The sequence below is a fragment of the Telopea speciosissima genome, chromosome 11 (assembly GCF_018873765.1).
Source record: "Telopea speciosissima isolate NSW1024214 ecotype Mountain lineage chromosome 11, Tspe_v1, whole genome shotgun sequence".
Taxonomy (NCBI): domain Eukaryota; kingdom Viridiplantae; phylum Streptophyta; class Magnoliopsida; order Proteales; family Proteaceae; genus Telopea; species Telopea speciosissima.
The window spans coordinates 7,328,038-7,344,950 of record NC_057926.1 but is presented as its reverse complement, the minus strand read 5'-3'; the positions used below and the strand labels follow the sequence as shown (position 1 = coordinate 7,344,950).

Genomic DNA, 16,913 nt, shown 5'->3' with positions numbered 1-16,913 from the left:
CCAAATTTACACATAAAGCTGCCCAATATTTTTACATGGCTGTAAAGAGGACTAAATTTGGAGTAGGTTAGACGTGTCGAGCGCAAATGCGCATTCGTCTAGACCACCGTGCGATCAATTATTCTTTTCAGCCCAAGAAATGATAATGGGCGAGAAATAAGCCGAAATGCAAGCCTGAGCAGTTTGAATTTTTGGAGATTTATATTTGGCATCGAGGAAGGCGATTATGATCAAAGGTTGAGATCCTCTCAAGCGATTACCTCTTTTATACTTATTTTTACAATTAGAGGAGAGAAAAAGCCAAATGGGACCCACACCTGTTCACATGTGACCAAGGGTAGGATGTGAATAATTCTCACTGAAGCTACCAAGGACAAAGGAGGAATTTCATATCTAAATTAGAAGTTTAGTGGGCTGCAAACAAGGATCGGCCAAGATGGGAGAAATAGTAGGAGAGATAAGAGGAAAAAGAGAAGAAGAGATAATCTCTCTCTTTCCATCTCTAATCCTATTCTCTCTTTCTTTCTTTAACGCTCTCTCCCACTCACGGCCTCTCTCTCTCTCTACCTCTTTTCTATACCTTCTCTCTCCCACTTCCTCTTAAACTCTCTCTCCTATCTCCTCTTACCCATCTCCCACTCACGGCTCTCACCACCTCTCATCCTATTTTCTCTTTCTTTCTTTCACTCCCCATATCTCTCATGGGTTCTCACTCCCTCTTTCCTAACTTATTCTTTTCTCTCTCTTCCCCCCTTCTTTAATTAGATTTTCACATTCTCTCTATCTCTTTTCTCTTATCTTTTATTTTATTTTTCCCACCTTATCTCCTCTCCACGATTTTTAGAGGGAGAGAAGCCCCAAATTCGTTGGAAGCCTCTCTCCCCCTCTTCTCCCCTTTTCCTTATAAATACCCCCTCTTCTCTTGTAAAATCATTCATTCAATTAGTGAAATTTTCTCTTCTTCTCCTATTTTTGGCTTTAGTTCTTAGTTTTGCTTTCATAAGATTAGTTTAATGGTTGTAATTTTGATTTCATAAATTAGTTCTTTCAAGTTCTTAGTTTTGCTTTCATAAGAGTAGTTTAATGGTTGTAATAGGTTTGGTTTATGCTTCAATGTCTTCAATATGATTGTAATAGTTTTAGTTTTAAGCTTCCTAGTCTAAGCTCCTATGTTGATGACAAGACTTGGAGATTTAGAAGAGGAAGCCATGGTAAGTTCATGCAAGTATTCATTCACGCTTCTTCAATTAATCTGGTTCAAGCACATCTAGGTTTGCATTCTCTAAACTCTCAATCTCATTCTCTCCTTCTCCGTCTTCTTCTTCTCCCTCTATTTCTTTTATTTTTCTTATGTGGTTATTTTGTTTATGTGGATGTGGATGTGTGGCTGCATTTTTATTACTTCCAACTTGGTAGTATAGGATTTTATTTTTAATTACTCCCAATTTGCGTTAGTTTGATAGGTTAGATGTTCATGTGTTAGGACGCCAACTTAATCCCGTAGATGCGTAATTTGTTAGATGCTTGTGAGTTAGGATCCGTTAGTTTAATTACCATTAATTTAGTAATTTAATTAATTTGATTCACTTTGCATTACTTTTAAGATTAGTTAAATAGAGTGGCATATATCTCCTCGTGTTCGACCCGTAGCTACAATTGACCCGTACGCTTGCGGTTTTATTTTAACTCAAATAACTGTCAATCACATTCTGAATAGGTTACCACACTCTAAGTTGACTTCTGCTCCTTATGAAATTTGGCATAACCATCCCTGTAGATTTGACACTCTTAAAACTTGGGGCTGTATAGCTTATGTAAGGATACAAGACCTTAGGAGACCTAAGGTGGGAACTAGAACCAACACTTGTGTGTATCTAGGATGTGCAGAAAATAGTGCTGCAGACCGTTTTTCGGATCTCTCAACCAATGTGGTGATAGAACCTAGGGATGTTGTGTTTTTTGAGGATAAATTTCTCAAAGACAAAGGCATTACCTTACCAGGTCTAACAGGAATGGTTATAGAATCACCTTTGGAATCTGAACCACTTGTTTCTAACACTCATCCCACAATGCTCCATGAATCAGTCTAGACGTGTTTCTACTAGGGATTGAATGCTTAAGAATTTTGGTGATAACTTTGAGACTTACCATTTAGATGCTGATCCATCCAACTTTAAGGAAGCGATGAGATCTAGGGACTAATTATTATGGAAAGAAGCCATTGATGAAGAAATGAGCTCTTTAATGCAGAATAAGACTTGACAGCTGGTTGATTTTCCTACAGGGACTAAAACGATAGACTGTAAATGGGTTTTGAAGAAGAAACTTAATCCTGACGGATCTATAGCCATATATAAAGCACGTTTAATAGCTAAGGGCTATACTTAAGTTAGCATGTTAGATTATTTTGATATCTACTCACTGGTTTGTCACTTAGCTATGATAAGGATTCTTCTTGCTTTGGCATATATTGTGCATCAAATGGATGTAAAAATGGCCTTCCTTAATGGAGACCTAATGGAAGAAATCTACATGAACCAACCTGAAGGATTTGTCAAGGAAGGTTTTGAAAAGAGAATTTGTAAGTTGAACAAATCTCTATATGGTCTTAAACAAGCACCTAAATTGTGGCGTGACAAGTTTGATAGAACAGTAAAGAGCTTTGGTTTTCGGATAAATGCCTTTACTTTCGGTTTGTGTCAAATAAGGTTACGATTATTTGCTTGTATGTAGACGACATGTTGATTCTTGGTTCTGATCATTCTGTAGTGAATGACATTAAATCAACCTGGTCTAAAGAATTCGACAAGAAAGATCTTGGTATAGTAGATACCATTCTTGGTATGAAAGTTAGTTTTGATAGGCAAGGGATCACTCTTAGCCAAACTCATTACATTGAGAAACTACTTTCTAAATGGGGATACAGTGATTGCAAATCGATTGAGACACCTTATGACTATATCCAACGGCTGAAACCTAACGCAGGTGACATCGTGAATCAGTTGAATTATTCTAAACTGATTGGTAGTCTCATGTATGCAATGAGTTGTACTAGACCAAACATAGCTTTTACGGTAGGCATGCTAAGTTGATTCACTAGTAATCCTAGCAACGAGCATTGGGCTGCTCTGACGAGGCTCATGAGATACCTTAAGGGTACTCTAAGGTATGCCTTACACTATACTGGACATCTTCCAATTTTGGAAGGATATTCTGATGCATCGTGGTACTCAGATTTGGGAGATAGTAAATCTACCAGTGGATATGTATTTACATTGGGTGGAGCAGCTGTTGCATGAAAATCCAAGAGACAGGCTTATATTGCTTTGTCATCTATGGAATCGAAACTTGTTGCTCTAGTTTCTGCAGGAGATGAAGTAGAGTGGATCAAAGATCTGATTATGGATATTCCATTGAGAAGTTTGAAGTTAAACTCTCTATCTATATTCTGTGATAATCAAGCTACGAAAACGATAGTTAATAATTCACTCTTTAATGAAAAGAGGAGGCATATCAGGTTGAAACAGGCCATGTTGAATTATCTAACAGAACACGGAATCATCACTTTGATCAATGTGCGATCGAAGGATAATATGGCAGGTGCTCTTACAAAGGGACTGAACAAATATCAAACATTCAAAACTGTGGGGAAAATGGGATTAAAGACCTTTTAGGCAGGTCTTAATCTAATCCTATATTATTTTGAATTATTCGAATTTCATCTAGCCATAATAAGCATTTGTGACAATTTACATATTTCAGATAATTTGGTAAGATTACTAAGTATGGAGGTTTGTGAAACCATTTCAAATCTGATGGTGTAGCAAATTTCTGTATGTTGTTTCCTTACTTTGTTATTCTACAAAGAAATATGAAAATAATTCTGATATGTTTCGTTGATATCATGCTTGTCTTCCAGTCCTTCATAGTATGATGTGTCATTCCAAACTTGACGATACAACATCTGTGATTGATATGATGATTATAATATTCCAAAAGAAAACATGATATGGTCCTTATGAAAGAGACTATATAGGGTCTTGTTCTTATATAGAAACTTGACGATAATGCTTATTGTTGAATTTTGATTCATTTTCAGCTATTATATGAATTGTACTAAGTTCTTCTTGTTGAACTAGATAATCTTATATCTTTATATAAATGATTGAATTCATTTTTCTTATGAAATTTATATTTGATAAATTATAGAGGATGACAAAGATGGAGGAGAACATTTAAATCTGGATCTCAATGATGATGACTTACTTGATGAGTAAAATCATTAAGGATTGTAAGGATCTTTTTCTTTAATTTTTCACTTGCATGTGGAACTTCTTGTTGTTTGGATATAGATTCGATCTAAAACTCAAAGGTATTATTTCTTGAAGTTTACTTTATGATCCATTAAAGTTTTAAACATTCTTTTATTTGATTCAATATTTCGTTTGAACAATGTTTATCTATTCTTGGTGCTGACTATGTGTAGAACATAGGAGTAGATTGTTGGGTATATTCTATAATCCTATTATATGTTCTAATATAAGTCTACTTGAATAAGGAATCAGGGTGTGATGGGCCCCATTGAATAAAACCTATCTAACCTAAAATCCCTAGTCTTTCTTATAAATACTAGCTGGAGGCAGCAACCTGCATTATTCCAAACTTGATATGCAGGGTGTATTACTTTAAGCAACCTTGTGCTTAAAACCCTAAACCCTATAATCAAACACACTGGAGAGCAAATGAAGGAGAAGAGAGAGAGAGAGAGTGGAGAGTTTGGTCAAGGGGAGGGGAGTGAAGAATCGGCCAAGGGTGCTTGGCCGATCCCTTTTCCCTTGATTTATATAGTTGGGGCTCTAAAGAGCCTCTTTTTTACTTTCCCAGTGAAAGTACCTTCTTGACCTGAACTTGTTTAATCCCAGTGTGCTTCTAATTGGTGAAGAAGCAGAATCTTAAAGGAAATCATAATTAATTATTTATTTATCTTTAATGGATAATTAAATAATAGCACCGCATCCATTAAATTAAATAAATAAATAAATTAAATAGAAAATTTTAAAAATACCCTTACATAATAACAACTTATTATGTATCAACCCTCTACTAATCAACATCATCGTTATGGAATCTAGGGTATATATACATATATTGCCAAAACTCATTCCATAGTACATGTTCATATTAGATCGTCTGTGTACGTGATAGGAATTCGCAAAATACAACTAAATGTTTTTATCAAAACATACATATAATCTATCATTTTATATGAAATTAAATTTTGTAAAACCATTTCCAAAACAGTACAGGATCTTGATTCTCATCCAACCATCCACAAACAACCTATTACTTGATGTTTCCCAATCGGACAGTGGAGACCATGTTGAGTGACTATTTCACTCACAACATGTTTGCACATTCCTAGAATATCGACTTTGGATCTTAGAACTTTAACCATTGATAAACCAAAGAATGTGTTCACATTTTGCAGAGACAAAATTCTCTTAGGTACTGGGTCTCGATGATGTATATCTATCCATTACTCATATCCGACAGTAACACATGAGAGAATTGACATAAATAGATTCTTCGCCAACACATAACAATATGTGTACTCGCATTTGTACCTTGATATCAACATGCCTAGGTATACCCAATATACGACGACCATATGATAAGATGCCCAACCCAAACCCTAGTTGTGATTACCATTTTAAGTTATACTTAAGGACACATAATGCTCATAAATTTTATATCGCATGTGATAATATTAAACCAAAATTTATAAACGATTCAATACAAACTAAACCGGGTTTGATGGACACATATATCCAAACTCCCACTTGTACATCAAAGCCAATTTCCCATACATGTTAAATACATGCCCTCTATGTGTTTTTGAAACACTCTAGGAGACAAACCCTTTATCATGACATCTGACACATTTTTAGTAGTGTCAACCTTGGAGATAGACACATCACTCTACTGGATAATCTCTCTAATGTGGTGATACTTCTACTGCACGCGCTTGTTCCTCTGATGAGCCTTAGGCTTCTTGGCCTGTGTAATTACCCCTCTATTATCACATAATAGGGGAATAAGGCATTTGACAAGTTGAGGCACAACCTCCAGGTTAGATAAGAATTTTCTCTGCCAAACACCTTCCTTTTCCGCATCACAGGCTGCAAGGTATTCTGCTTTGGTAGTGGAATCAGCTGTAGATTTATGTTTTGCACTCCTCCAAACAATGACACCACCTCCCATCAAATAAACCATCTCAGGCTTGGATTTTCTTTCATCTCTGTCAGTTTAGAAATCTGAGTCTGTAAATCTCAAAATTGACAACTGATCACATCCGTAAACTAAGAAATAATCCTTAGTTCTCCTCAAATATTTGAGAATGTTTTTCACAACAGTCCAATGCTCTCGTCCAAGATTTGACTGGTATCGGCTCACAATACCTACTGCATAGTCATTGGTGTACTAAAACCCACAATGTAACATCGTAACGAAACGGATCTCTCAGATCAAAGGGTCACTATGACAGGTACACATCTCTCCATAATACGTATGACAGTAACACACGTGAGAATTTGTACTAGTTTCTTTTCTCTACACACACATTATGTGTACTTACATTTTTGCCCTGAAAACAACTTTTCAGTGATATACAATGTGATGACCATGTGAACAGGATGTCTAGCCCTATCCCTAGTCGAGAATGATTTTGGGTGAATACCCATGGAACAAACTTATAAGCCCATAAATAAATTCATGAAATAAAAATATAATTTTATTTATTCCAAAGAGAATCGTGTTTGAAATGAACCGTGTCTGATGGACATACTCCAATAGATATATCTTCAACTAGGTGTAGACAATAATTAAAGAAGTCATAAGAGTTAGCGCAGATTAGCTTGATTGTATGATCATCAATTCTACATATTTCTAATCAATTTATCGGAAGGAGGTAGCAGCTACGCCCAGCATAATAGGCAGTTTATAATTGTCGCATATAAATTTTCTACACACCCAAATTAATTGGAGCAATTGTACAACATGCCATCCTCTATCTATCAAAATTAAATCCAAAGAAAGTTATTCTTGTGGTGAAACAAAGCTTTTTTGTGTGTGGTAAAAAGTGCTTTATTATGAAAAACGTGAAAGCTCTGGCTGAGGATTGCAAAGATCAACAAGCTGTCGATCGGATATAGGCCACACCATCGTACACGTCACTGATAGTGCCCACCTTGCCAGGGAGTCAGCACAATTGTTATTCTTCCTTGGAACATATGTAAAACAAAGCTTTGAACTTCTTAAAAGAAAACAACAACGACAAAGAGGGTTACAAAAAAAAAAAAAAATTTGCGAAAGCAACACTTTTAGCTTTTTATTCTTAACAGAAGTAACTAGAAATTACTGAACAAGACATGTATCCTTAAACCCATATATCTGAAGTGCAGTCTCCTCCAGGATATCTCATCTCATGCGCTAGAGAAGGACCTTCCGGTTCAGATCCAAAGTCCACGAAAAAATTAGGGTTTATTGCAAGGCCTCCTTGTTTAGTATCCACATCAATCAGCAACATGTGGGAACCCTTCTCCACAAGCTCTGGATAGAATTGGCGATCCCATGTGCTAAAGAGTGAGTTAGTGATATAAAGTCTCTTTCCATCCAAACTTAGTTGAAACATTTGAGGCCCTCCCCGCAAACGATTTTCCTGGAAACAAACATAGTTCATCAATCATGTTTTTGTTTTTCATAAATGGGATTTATCACAAAAAGGTATGTGGTGTGTGCTAAATTCAGGTATGAGGCACAAATGTTTCATATGTGGGTTGTGTAGGAGAGAAGGGTATTCTCCCTCAAACAGCTTTTTTGGCTAATATGGTGAATAATTTGGTTAATAAAACTATTGGATAGAAAAGGCAATTTTTAGGAAGGCCATATTTTAAATTTAGTGGTTTATCTCAACTAGCCCATTATGTGACTCAGGATCTTTATCTCCTCCAGTTCCTTGCCCGGCCCAGTTCTTTAGTTCCTCTAATATGGGGAGGCTGAAATGACCACCCTATCTCTGCCCAAATATTCTGCTCAGGTGAGGTCGACCATCACCTATTAGAGGAACTAGAGAACTGGTTGGGCAGGGAACTAGAGGAGATAATTTTCCATTGCGTGATAATGATGATAGATCATAATCTGATATAAAATCCAAATGGACCTATAATTCTAATCAGGTCCAAAAATCAGTCAAATCCAATACAACACTCAATTATATAATTATATGGGAGGAAACTATGAATCAGACCGGAATCGTCCAAATAAGATCAGGAGTCAACTTGAACCAATTATTATTGGATCGGTTATGATCCTAACCATTAGAGTGAATTATATTTTAGAGACAACACAAAGACTGAACCGAACCAATTTACCAGTTAGAACCGATTGAGTACTGATTATGGGCTCCACTTTTCACTTTGTTGGGCCAGCGAAATTCATGTTGAAATAGACTATTGAGTCCACCAGTTTCATATTTTTCCTGATCCTCCCACACGCACTGATAAGTCATAATTCACCCCGACTAGTCCCCAAACAAAAATGGAGAATTAGATAACTAACATACTCGCCCAAGACTAGGGTCGGGATAATCGACTCAGGTCGGCCTAGCATTGCCAGAAAATGGTACGGTTAGCTAATCTAACCAGGGGCTCTGATCAGGTCAAAGTCACATCTTCAACATGACTACCGGCTTGACACGTGCCAGGCACAGATCACTCCATCTAAGACTACATGGAGTCGACGTTACCATCTATGATCAAGCAAGTACGTATATCGATCTAGTAACTCAAATCTATAAATAGACGCACCTAACCCAGGTAAAAGGGGTCTCCAACTATTCAGTCTCCTTAAATTCCTAACTTTGGGATATGATCTATTGCAGAGGTCTAACTTAGGCATCGGAGTGTACTAATCGGTCTAGGCCAACACTTCCTTGTCTTCTGTTGTCTACCTATGCAGGTCGACCCTACCAGATGGACCGCAGCTCGGATCAAAATCAGTCACAACACGCACAAAGTTGATGATAGTGAAATGTTGATTAACTTAATTACCTGTACTTTAGGGACATCAATCTGCCACTCACTCCCATCTTCTGCCACAGCTACTATAGGGCTTCCCTTTTGAAGTAGACCACCAATCCACACTTGGCCTGTCAATATGGGTTTTGTAGGGTCCTCAATGTTATACTGCCTCAAATCCCCATGAAGCCAATTCACAAAGTAGAGGTAACGATCATCAAGTGAGATCAAACACTCGGTTACAAGCCCAGGCATTTCAGGAAGTACCCAATTCTTAACCTTTATTGGTTCCACTGTAATCGCAACCTGCAACCATTCACATTCACATTCTGAGTTTAAATTCTTAGCTTCGAATCATCAAAAAGAAGTGAAATTAATTAATACAAATTCATAAGATCAACAAAGTACACCTCATGATCCCAAGACCCATCAGCCTTTTTGAAAAATCTTACAACATTGCCTGATAGTGCACACACCACGAAGCCTGTGTCTTTTGAAGGATCATGGAGGAACCTTACCTGCATATAAATCAAAAATTTTTTGAATTAGAATCGCTCCAGGGAAGAAGTAAAGCTTAGCTAAACGTGCAGGTTTCTTGTCTCCAAAGCTGATCACCTCTAAGGTTAAGAGACCTGCATTTCCAAGTTCCATTGTTTGTTTTAATTCCCCACCAGGCCAACTGTATACGTTGAGATTACTTCCATACAGACCATCTGCAACATCCTGAAGATGAAAACCTTTTGTGTAAGCTACTGGAGCTCCAAATTCTGAGCTGATCATGGTATTGTGTCGGGGTTGATACCAAAAATCACTGCCGAAAGGGGGACTATGACCTGGCTTCTCCCACCTGATCATAATTAAAACCATATGAAAGATTAACATTAAAAAGACTTGGGATTGTAAAGGTATTATGGTAATATCTTTTTATATGTTTTAATATAATCCTACTTGTATTATGGCTCAAGCTGTGAGGGGCAATTTATTAGTTAGCCCATCTAACCTAAACCCTAGTTTTCCTATAAATACTAGCTGGAGGCAGTAGCTTAGGTATTCCAAAACTTGATACACAGGGTGTAATGCTTTAAACAACCAGTGCTTAAACCCTAAACCCTATCAACTATCGATGTGATGCTACTCCTGCTTAACTGAATAGACCAATATGCTTAATACATTAATATTATAAGCTCAGCCCGACTGGTCCAAGAGACTTGGAAGGTGTACTAGGCATTCACACACAAAAACTGTATCTACATACCGAGAGAAATTAATTGATTATAATACCTTCCCTTGACGTTAAACTCTGTGTCAAGAAGAAGAAAGCCACTTCCTTTAGCGTTTCCATCTTTATCTCCAAGGAAAGACACCATGATATCACCAGAAGCAAGGCAGTGAGTGGTGTGGGGATATGCTAGACCAGTTTTCTGCTCAATATCCGTAGACTCAACAACTTTATGCAAAGTGGGAGCTCTTGGATTCTTTTGTGTGTCAATCACGTATATGTGACCTGAACTGTAAAACAAGAAAGGAAAGTTACTCAAACTTTGATTCAAAGTTTTAGTAAAACTGTCAAAATACCATCAAATGGAGATGAATATAAACTACAAAATGACATATTTTATAGTTTTAGCTACTTCCTCTATTCATTTTAAGGTGAAATTGTACCAATGAGATGCTTGCCTTGTCCTCTATCACATGGACTAACCCATATATTGTCATGTGGCAAATAGTGAAGCGTTATACTTCATTAGACATAGTGACAGGGAAGAGAACAGTTAGTTAAAACACCAAAGTTTTTTTTTTCACAAAAAGACCAAAGTTTAAAGAACATCCACCCTCCCCCTCCCCCCGTTAGTGCCCCTATCCAGCTATAGGGATTCGATTAGGATAACAATTATGTTTTGATTATTTATGTTTGTCTTGATATCACGATTCTTCTATTTAGGTCCCATAATTTTTTTCTTTTGGGCCGGGGGGGGGGAGGGGTTGGGGCAAGAAGGTGGCAGAATGGTTGTCTCTTTAGGTTTGCAAAGTGGCTCATCTCATTTATGCCATTGTCACATGATTTAGAAAGTTCAAGCCATATTGATAGTTAGAGTCTACTTTGGAGTGGTCAAATGTTAACTTTGGTAGTCTATTTCCATCATATGGTCCATTTGTATTGGAACATTCATTATATATTTTTGTTGGTCTTTTGGATCAAGCGTGTACAGCTACACTAAAACCAATTGGTGGTAGTGAGGGTGTAACTTTATTTCTTAATGCAGGGCGAACAATTAATCCTAGAGCCACAAGGAGATGCTGATCTTCTAGGCTCAATAATCCCCTTTTTAGCGTTTGAAGAGTAACTCAAACATGTGACCTTGGCTCTAATACCAATTATTAGTCTTTCGGGTTAAGTGCTTACCGCTACACTAAAACCTATTGGTGATAGTGAGGATGCAACTTTATTTCCTTATACAGGGCGATTATTTAGTCCTAGAGTCATGAGGAGACATTGACCTTCTAGGCCCAACAATTTTCAAATGTCAATTCATTTTGTTCATATCAATGACATTTTGGCTAAGCTTTGAACATCTTTTTATCTATGTGTAAAATTCAGATTGGGTTGAAATTATACCAGAAAATGGGAAATGGTGGACCTTCCTGTTTGCCAAATTTGAGATTTGGATGAGTTGTCAGGTGGTAGAAATAAGGGACTATTTTGTTTGGCCTGACAAAACAGCTATTTTGCTACCACTCACTCAAATTTTTATAATAAAAAAAATGTGAAATTTTTGTATAACCAATCTAGTTAACAATAATTTTTCTTGAGAGTTTGTTGTTCCATGGGAAGCTAAGAAATGAAATTGCAACTCAAAAAGAATCACATATCTTACAGGAATGCAGGCATGATAAGAAAACGGCGGACTGCAGATGGATCTTTATGGCATGAGCTGCAGGCATTCCAACCAAAATGATGAAGTTCATCCCCAATGTAAGGCATAGGTAGACGATGGATTACTTTAGAATAAGTAGGTGAATTTGGTTCTACGTCCACTGTAGCTAAGTAATCAGGTTTCTCTATTCCAGTCCCTGTGCAACCACTACATCACATTAGAAGAAAAAACCCAAAAAAATAATAGACCATCATGTAGTTTAAAGGTTTTTCCACTTAATATACAGGCAATGTTCTTAGATTAGTCAAGTAACACATTCCAAATTTAGATTCAATCACATGTCCTCATATGTATTGACATACCCTCCCATATATGTCCATCCACACTCTTTGCAACCCTAAAAATTGTTCAAAACTTTATTTTTGCCACTTGGCAAATTCTATCTGAGCTAAAACTTAAAATGTACAACCAAGAGATTTGAGGTCTTCCTATCCACAAAAATTAGGACCATTTGAGCTGCCACGGGGAGATATTTCCACGTGGCAGCTAATTGGGCCGTAGGGAAAAACCTTTCTGGTTGGGCTGCCTATTTCTAATAATAGTACCTTACATTCATATTATGGAGAGAGAGAGAGAGAGAGAGATTTAAATTGAGAAACAATAGACAAGTTCAGGTTCTCCTTTTTCCAATCCTATATCCGAATTAGTTCAGTTTCTCTTTTATCATTTGATGGGTGGCGGAGCGGAGGGGTGGGGAAAAATATTTCTTTGCCTCGTAGCTTAAGTTGTTATCTAACGAAACAAAAAATTTGGTGATTCAAATTCCTTTGTAAACGAACAATATATCTTAGTTTTTTTGTTTCCCGGCTCCGTTTTGTTCAAGGAAGGGGACTTCGAAAAATTTAAACCTAAAAAGCAAATTTTTGTAGTTATTACTGCACATGATTATATTATTAACTTCAAATCATTCAATATTAGATTATATAAATGCACTTTTACTTTGCATCTAAATATCTTTGAAAAGTAAAATAAAATTACATCTAAAAAACATTATTACTAAATATGATAAAAACAATTTAGTTTGTACAATCATGTTGGATAATAATTACCAAATTTTTTTTTTTTAATTACGTTTCAAAATCTTCATTTCCCTTTTCTTTTATTTTACTTTGCAACCAAAGGAACTTAATAAAGGGATTATCTATCCAAACAAACAACCAAAAAAAGGCTGGGTACACGGTACACCACATGCATACAGCAAGCTAGGAGTCTAGCACCACTGTGTGTATCATTCTCTTCCTCCCTTTGAAATAACCCCTTGCCCCTCATTTATGATGTCAAATCCCGTGCCCCCATTGTGCAGTCACTAGCTTACCGCATGTGGAGAGTGTGCCTAACCTCTCTCCCCCCCCCTCCCCTCCAAAAAATGGGAAAAGATTATCTAAGCTGCTGGGGTAGGGTACACCAGTGTACCTATGCCTATCTCTCTCCTTCAAATATGAAATGACCTTGCTGCCCTCCCATGCATCATACCATTTTGACACACCTCGTTGGTGTACTCCTCTATGCCACTTGCTTAGAGAAACCTCTACAAAAAAAAATAAAAAAATGCAAGAGATTGTTGTCTGGTTGTGTAGCGTTTGCACCAGTGCGAGGGCCAACGAAAGCACATAGAGGACATCAATGAAGATGTGATTTTTTATTTCATAAGGCTAGGGTAGTACTTTCACACGCTCTTATGTCTAGACACAAGAACCACATGACCAGGTAGCGTTGGTCGCATAGTCTCTACACCAACATCTGGATCAATGGGGGAATTGTGTCTGGGTATCCACTTAGGGGCAAAGGCATCATTTCATGATGTCCTCTAACCGAGCGTAGGGGGCACTACCAAGTAGGAATCTTTTTCCATAAAAATATACATAGGGTCATGGGCATCACATGACATCTTATTCCAATCCCGAAAATTAACAAAAAAAAAACAAAAAAAAAAATGGACAAAAGAAACTCACGGTCCTAAGAATCGGTTAACCTTTTGGTATTGATGTGTGGTTTGTGTGATTACACTTTCATATATAAAAATAAAAAATAAAAAAAGAAACCAACGGTGATGATGCGGACGAAACCAATAACCAAGTTAAAGAGCACTATGAGATGGAGGTTACCTGAATAGATACATGCTAGATACATCAGAGCTTCTTTTGGACCAGACATGGCGTCAATGGGAGTCAAGTAACCTGGTCCCTTCATACAGCAACCAAACACCATGTTTGAATTCACGTTGTCTGAAACTGAACCTTGATTTGGGGTAGCTGAGGCCATTGGAGTTTTGTTTTCGAGAGCTTCGATTCTGAGAAAAAATTATTTAGGAAAGAAAGAGGTTTCGGAAAGGAATAAACAAAGCTAGTGATAATAACAAAAACTTCTATTCTTATAGGACAGAGCAGAGAAGAAAGTAGAGAGAGAAACAACTAGACGAACAAAATCATGAATATCTCTCTCTCTCAATAAAAGAAGCTTAGAGAGAGAAGGAATCAAACACAAAACTCTGTGTGTCGTCGGTAAGAGTCTCTCTCTTTGTCTCTTGCAAGGGAATGAACCAACCTGAGAATGGTAAAACGATACAGCAAGCGAAGATACAAGTTTGGGCAAACAAGTGCTTTGTATATATAGATCATTTGTCACATCCTCCGGTGAATATTTAAAGTTAGAATACTATACATGTTTCTATTGTGCTAATCTTGACAAAGAATGAAAAGACATTAAGATGTTTTTTATTAAAACATGTTTCTGATGTTTTTAGTCATTTGCTAAGAAAGAAAGGTAAGAATATTTTATTAATTATTATAAGTGTGTAGGTGGGGGGTGAATGTTCACGTACGTCAGCTATGATAACTCAGGAATTTAATATTGGGATTTTATTTATTTATTTATTTATTTTTTATAAGTAACAAATAAAATTCCTTTTAACTGTTTTCCTCAAGAATTGATCTTTAGAACTCTTTAAGTTCATATAGGGTCCTAACCATTAGGCTAACCTCGAATTTCATTGATTTGATTCTCTACCAATTACATGTGATGAGATAATATATATACAAGTAGAGGTTGGAACCTTAGAGAAGATTACCAACGATTCTCAAAGACCCACTTTCTATACATGAGAAAACAATAATATGGAAACTTAAGATTACGTATAAGTGTGAGAATGGCAGCAATTGAAAAGGAAGGTGAATATTGGGAAATCGAATATAGCCCGCCAACTGTGTGGCAGTGCTATATTCGGCTGATAAGCTGGTTATGGATTTTTTGGATTTTTCTCCTCTCAAGTTCAAGATTTGTAAGTCCTTGTAAGTACCCCTTCGAATCGTGACATCTGGCATTAGCTGATCTAATGGTCAAAATTTAATAACAAGTTTTTAAGTTCTCCCAATCCATACCCTAACCCTGGTTAATCAACCATACCCCTACTCTAACCCTGGTTAACCAAACCATTTGAAGGACGATTCAAAAAAGGGTTGTTGGAGATCTTAATTTATGCTACAACTACATGACATATGTTGGTTAATGCTTCAAAGCCGCTGCTTCAACTTCCACCTCTCCGGCAACGGCCATGCGAGAACCAACCCAAATGATAAGAACCTTTTTTTGAATCATCCTTCAAATGGTTTGGTTAACCAAGGCTAGGGTAGGGGTATGGTTGGTTAACTAGGATTAAGGTATGGGTTAGGGTAATCAGGGTTAGATAAGAACTTAAAAACTTTATTATTAAATTTTGATTGTTAGATCAGCAAATGCCAGATGTCACGATTCTAGGGGTACTTACAAGAACTTATAGATCTTGAACTTGAGAGGAGAAAAATCCTCCTCTCCATTTGGGGGATCTATAAGTTCTTGGCAATACTCCTTGGCTGAGCGACACCTATCCATCTATAATCCAACGGCCAAAAGTACAGACAATTTAAAACCAACCCAACCTTTATCTCCCTCTCTCTCTCTCTCTCTCTCTCTGTGTTGCAACTCTCGGAGATGGCAACCAATATGGTGGTGACCAAACCCTCTCTCTCTCTCTCTCTCTCTCTCTCGCTGTCAGAGTGTTCCAGTGACGACAACTGTAAGAGGCCGCAACCTCTCTGCACAAAGGATTCTTGTATCCAAAGGTCCACGCTTAAAGAAAACGAAACCAATTAAATATGAAAGAGACGCAAGAAAGTCACAAGCTGGAGCTGGAGAAGGCTGACCCACTGCTGGGGGATGACACCTTGGCAGCCATCGTCACCTTCAGCTTTCCAATTCAATCTGATCCATTCCTCAGCGTACCCACCCTACAATCGTCTTCTCTCTCTCCAACCGCATCCACCCCAATCCCTCCGCCGAAACACACCCACACCCTCCGTTGCAACATGTTGGTGCTCTTAATTCGCCGAAATTAGATCTCAGCCAGATATGGTCTCGGTGACGTAACGAATCTGCCCTCGAGGATCACATCCACCCCCCAACCTGTGATGAAGGAGGCCTGATCTACTTCTTTTTTGCTGATGTAAGTTTGCAATACCAATTACTGGTTTGATTCTTAGTAGTTGTGGTTCTCACTCTCTCTTTCTCTCTCCTTCTCAAGGTAAATAATTTCCAGAAGATCAAAATCCTAAAGCTGAATCAAATAAAGAACAGATTAAGAGAAGCTACAAAATTGAAACATGAAACTGGTCTGGGATCTGCTATAATCCAATTCAATCACAGAGCGAAAAGATGGGAGTGAGAGATTTGAAATGAAAAGGGGTAAGTTGGAGAAAGAAGCGGCTGAGGTGATGGGGGTCGTGGGGCAACTAGGGATTTAAAAAGAAAAAGGGTAAGTTGTAGAGAGAAGAGGCTGAGGTGGTCAAGTTCCTGGTTCTGCTGGAACCATCAAGAAAAATAGAGGGTTGTTGGGGAGGGTTGGGTCATCACTGCGATGGTTGTTGTTGTT

The 16,913-nt window shown here is 37.5% G+C and overlaps 1 protein-coding gene across 2 annotated transcripts; it reads right to left on the bottom strand.

Moving 5' to 3' along the window:
• Positions 1-7,358: 7,358 nt before the first annotated feature.
• LOC122645611 (selenium-binding protein 1-like) lies at positions 7,359-16,550 on the bottom strand. 2 transcript variants are annotated; one of them, XM_043838923.1, is made up of 8 exons: positions 16,541-16,550; positions 14,116-14,235; positions 11,951-12,146; positions 10,356-10,583; positions 9,690-9,921; positions 9,485-9,592; positions 9,108-9,380; positions 7,359-7,717 (listed from the first exon to the last, which is right to left on the bottom strand). In XM_043838923.1, exons 2-8 carry the CDS (start codon positions 14,216-14,218, stop codon positions 7,436-7,438), a joined length of 1,422 nt encoding a protein of 473 aa, XP_043694858.1. In that variant the 5' UTR covers positions 14,219-14,235; positions 16,541-16,550; the 3' UTR covers positions 7,359-7,435. The 2 variants fall into 2 exon arrangements, with proteins under 2 accessions (XP_043694858.1, XP_043694857.1); XM_043838922.1 differs by lacking the exon at positions 16,541-16,550 and adding an exon at positions 16,005-16,024.
• Between the last annotated feature and the right edge of the window lie 363 nt (positions 16,551-16,913).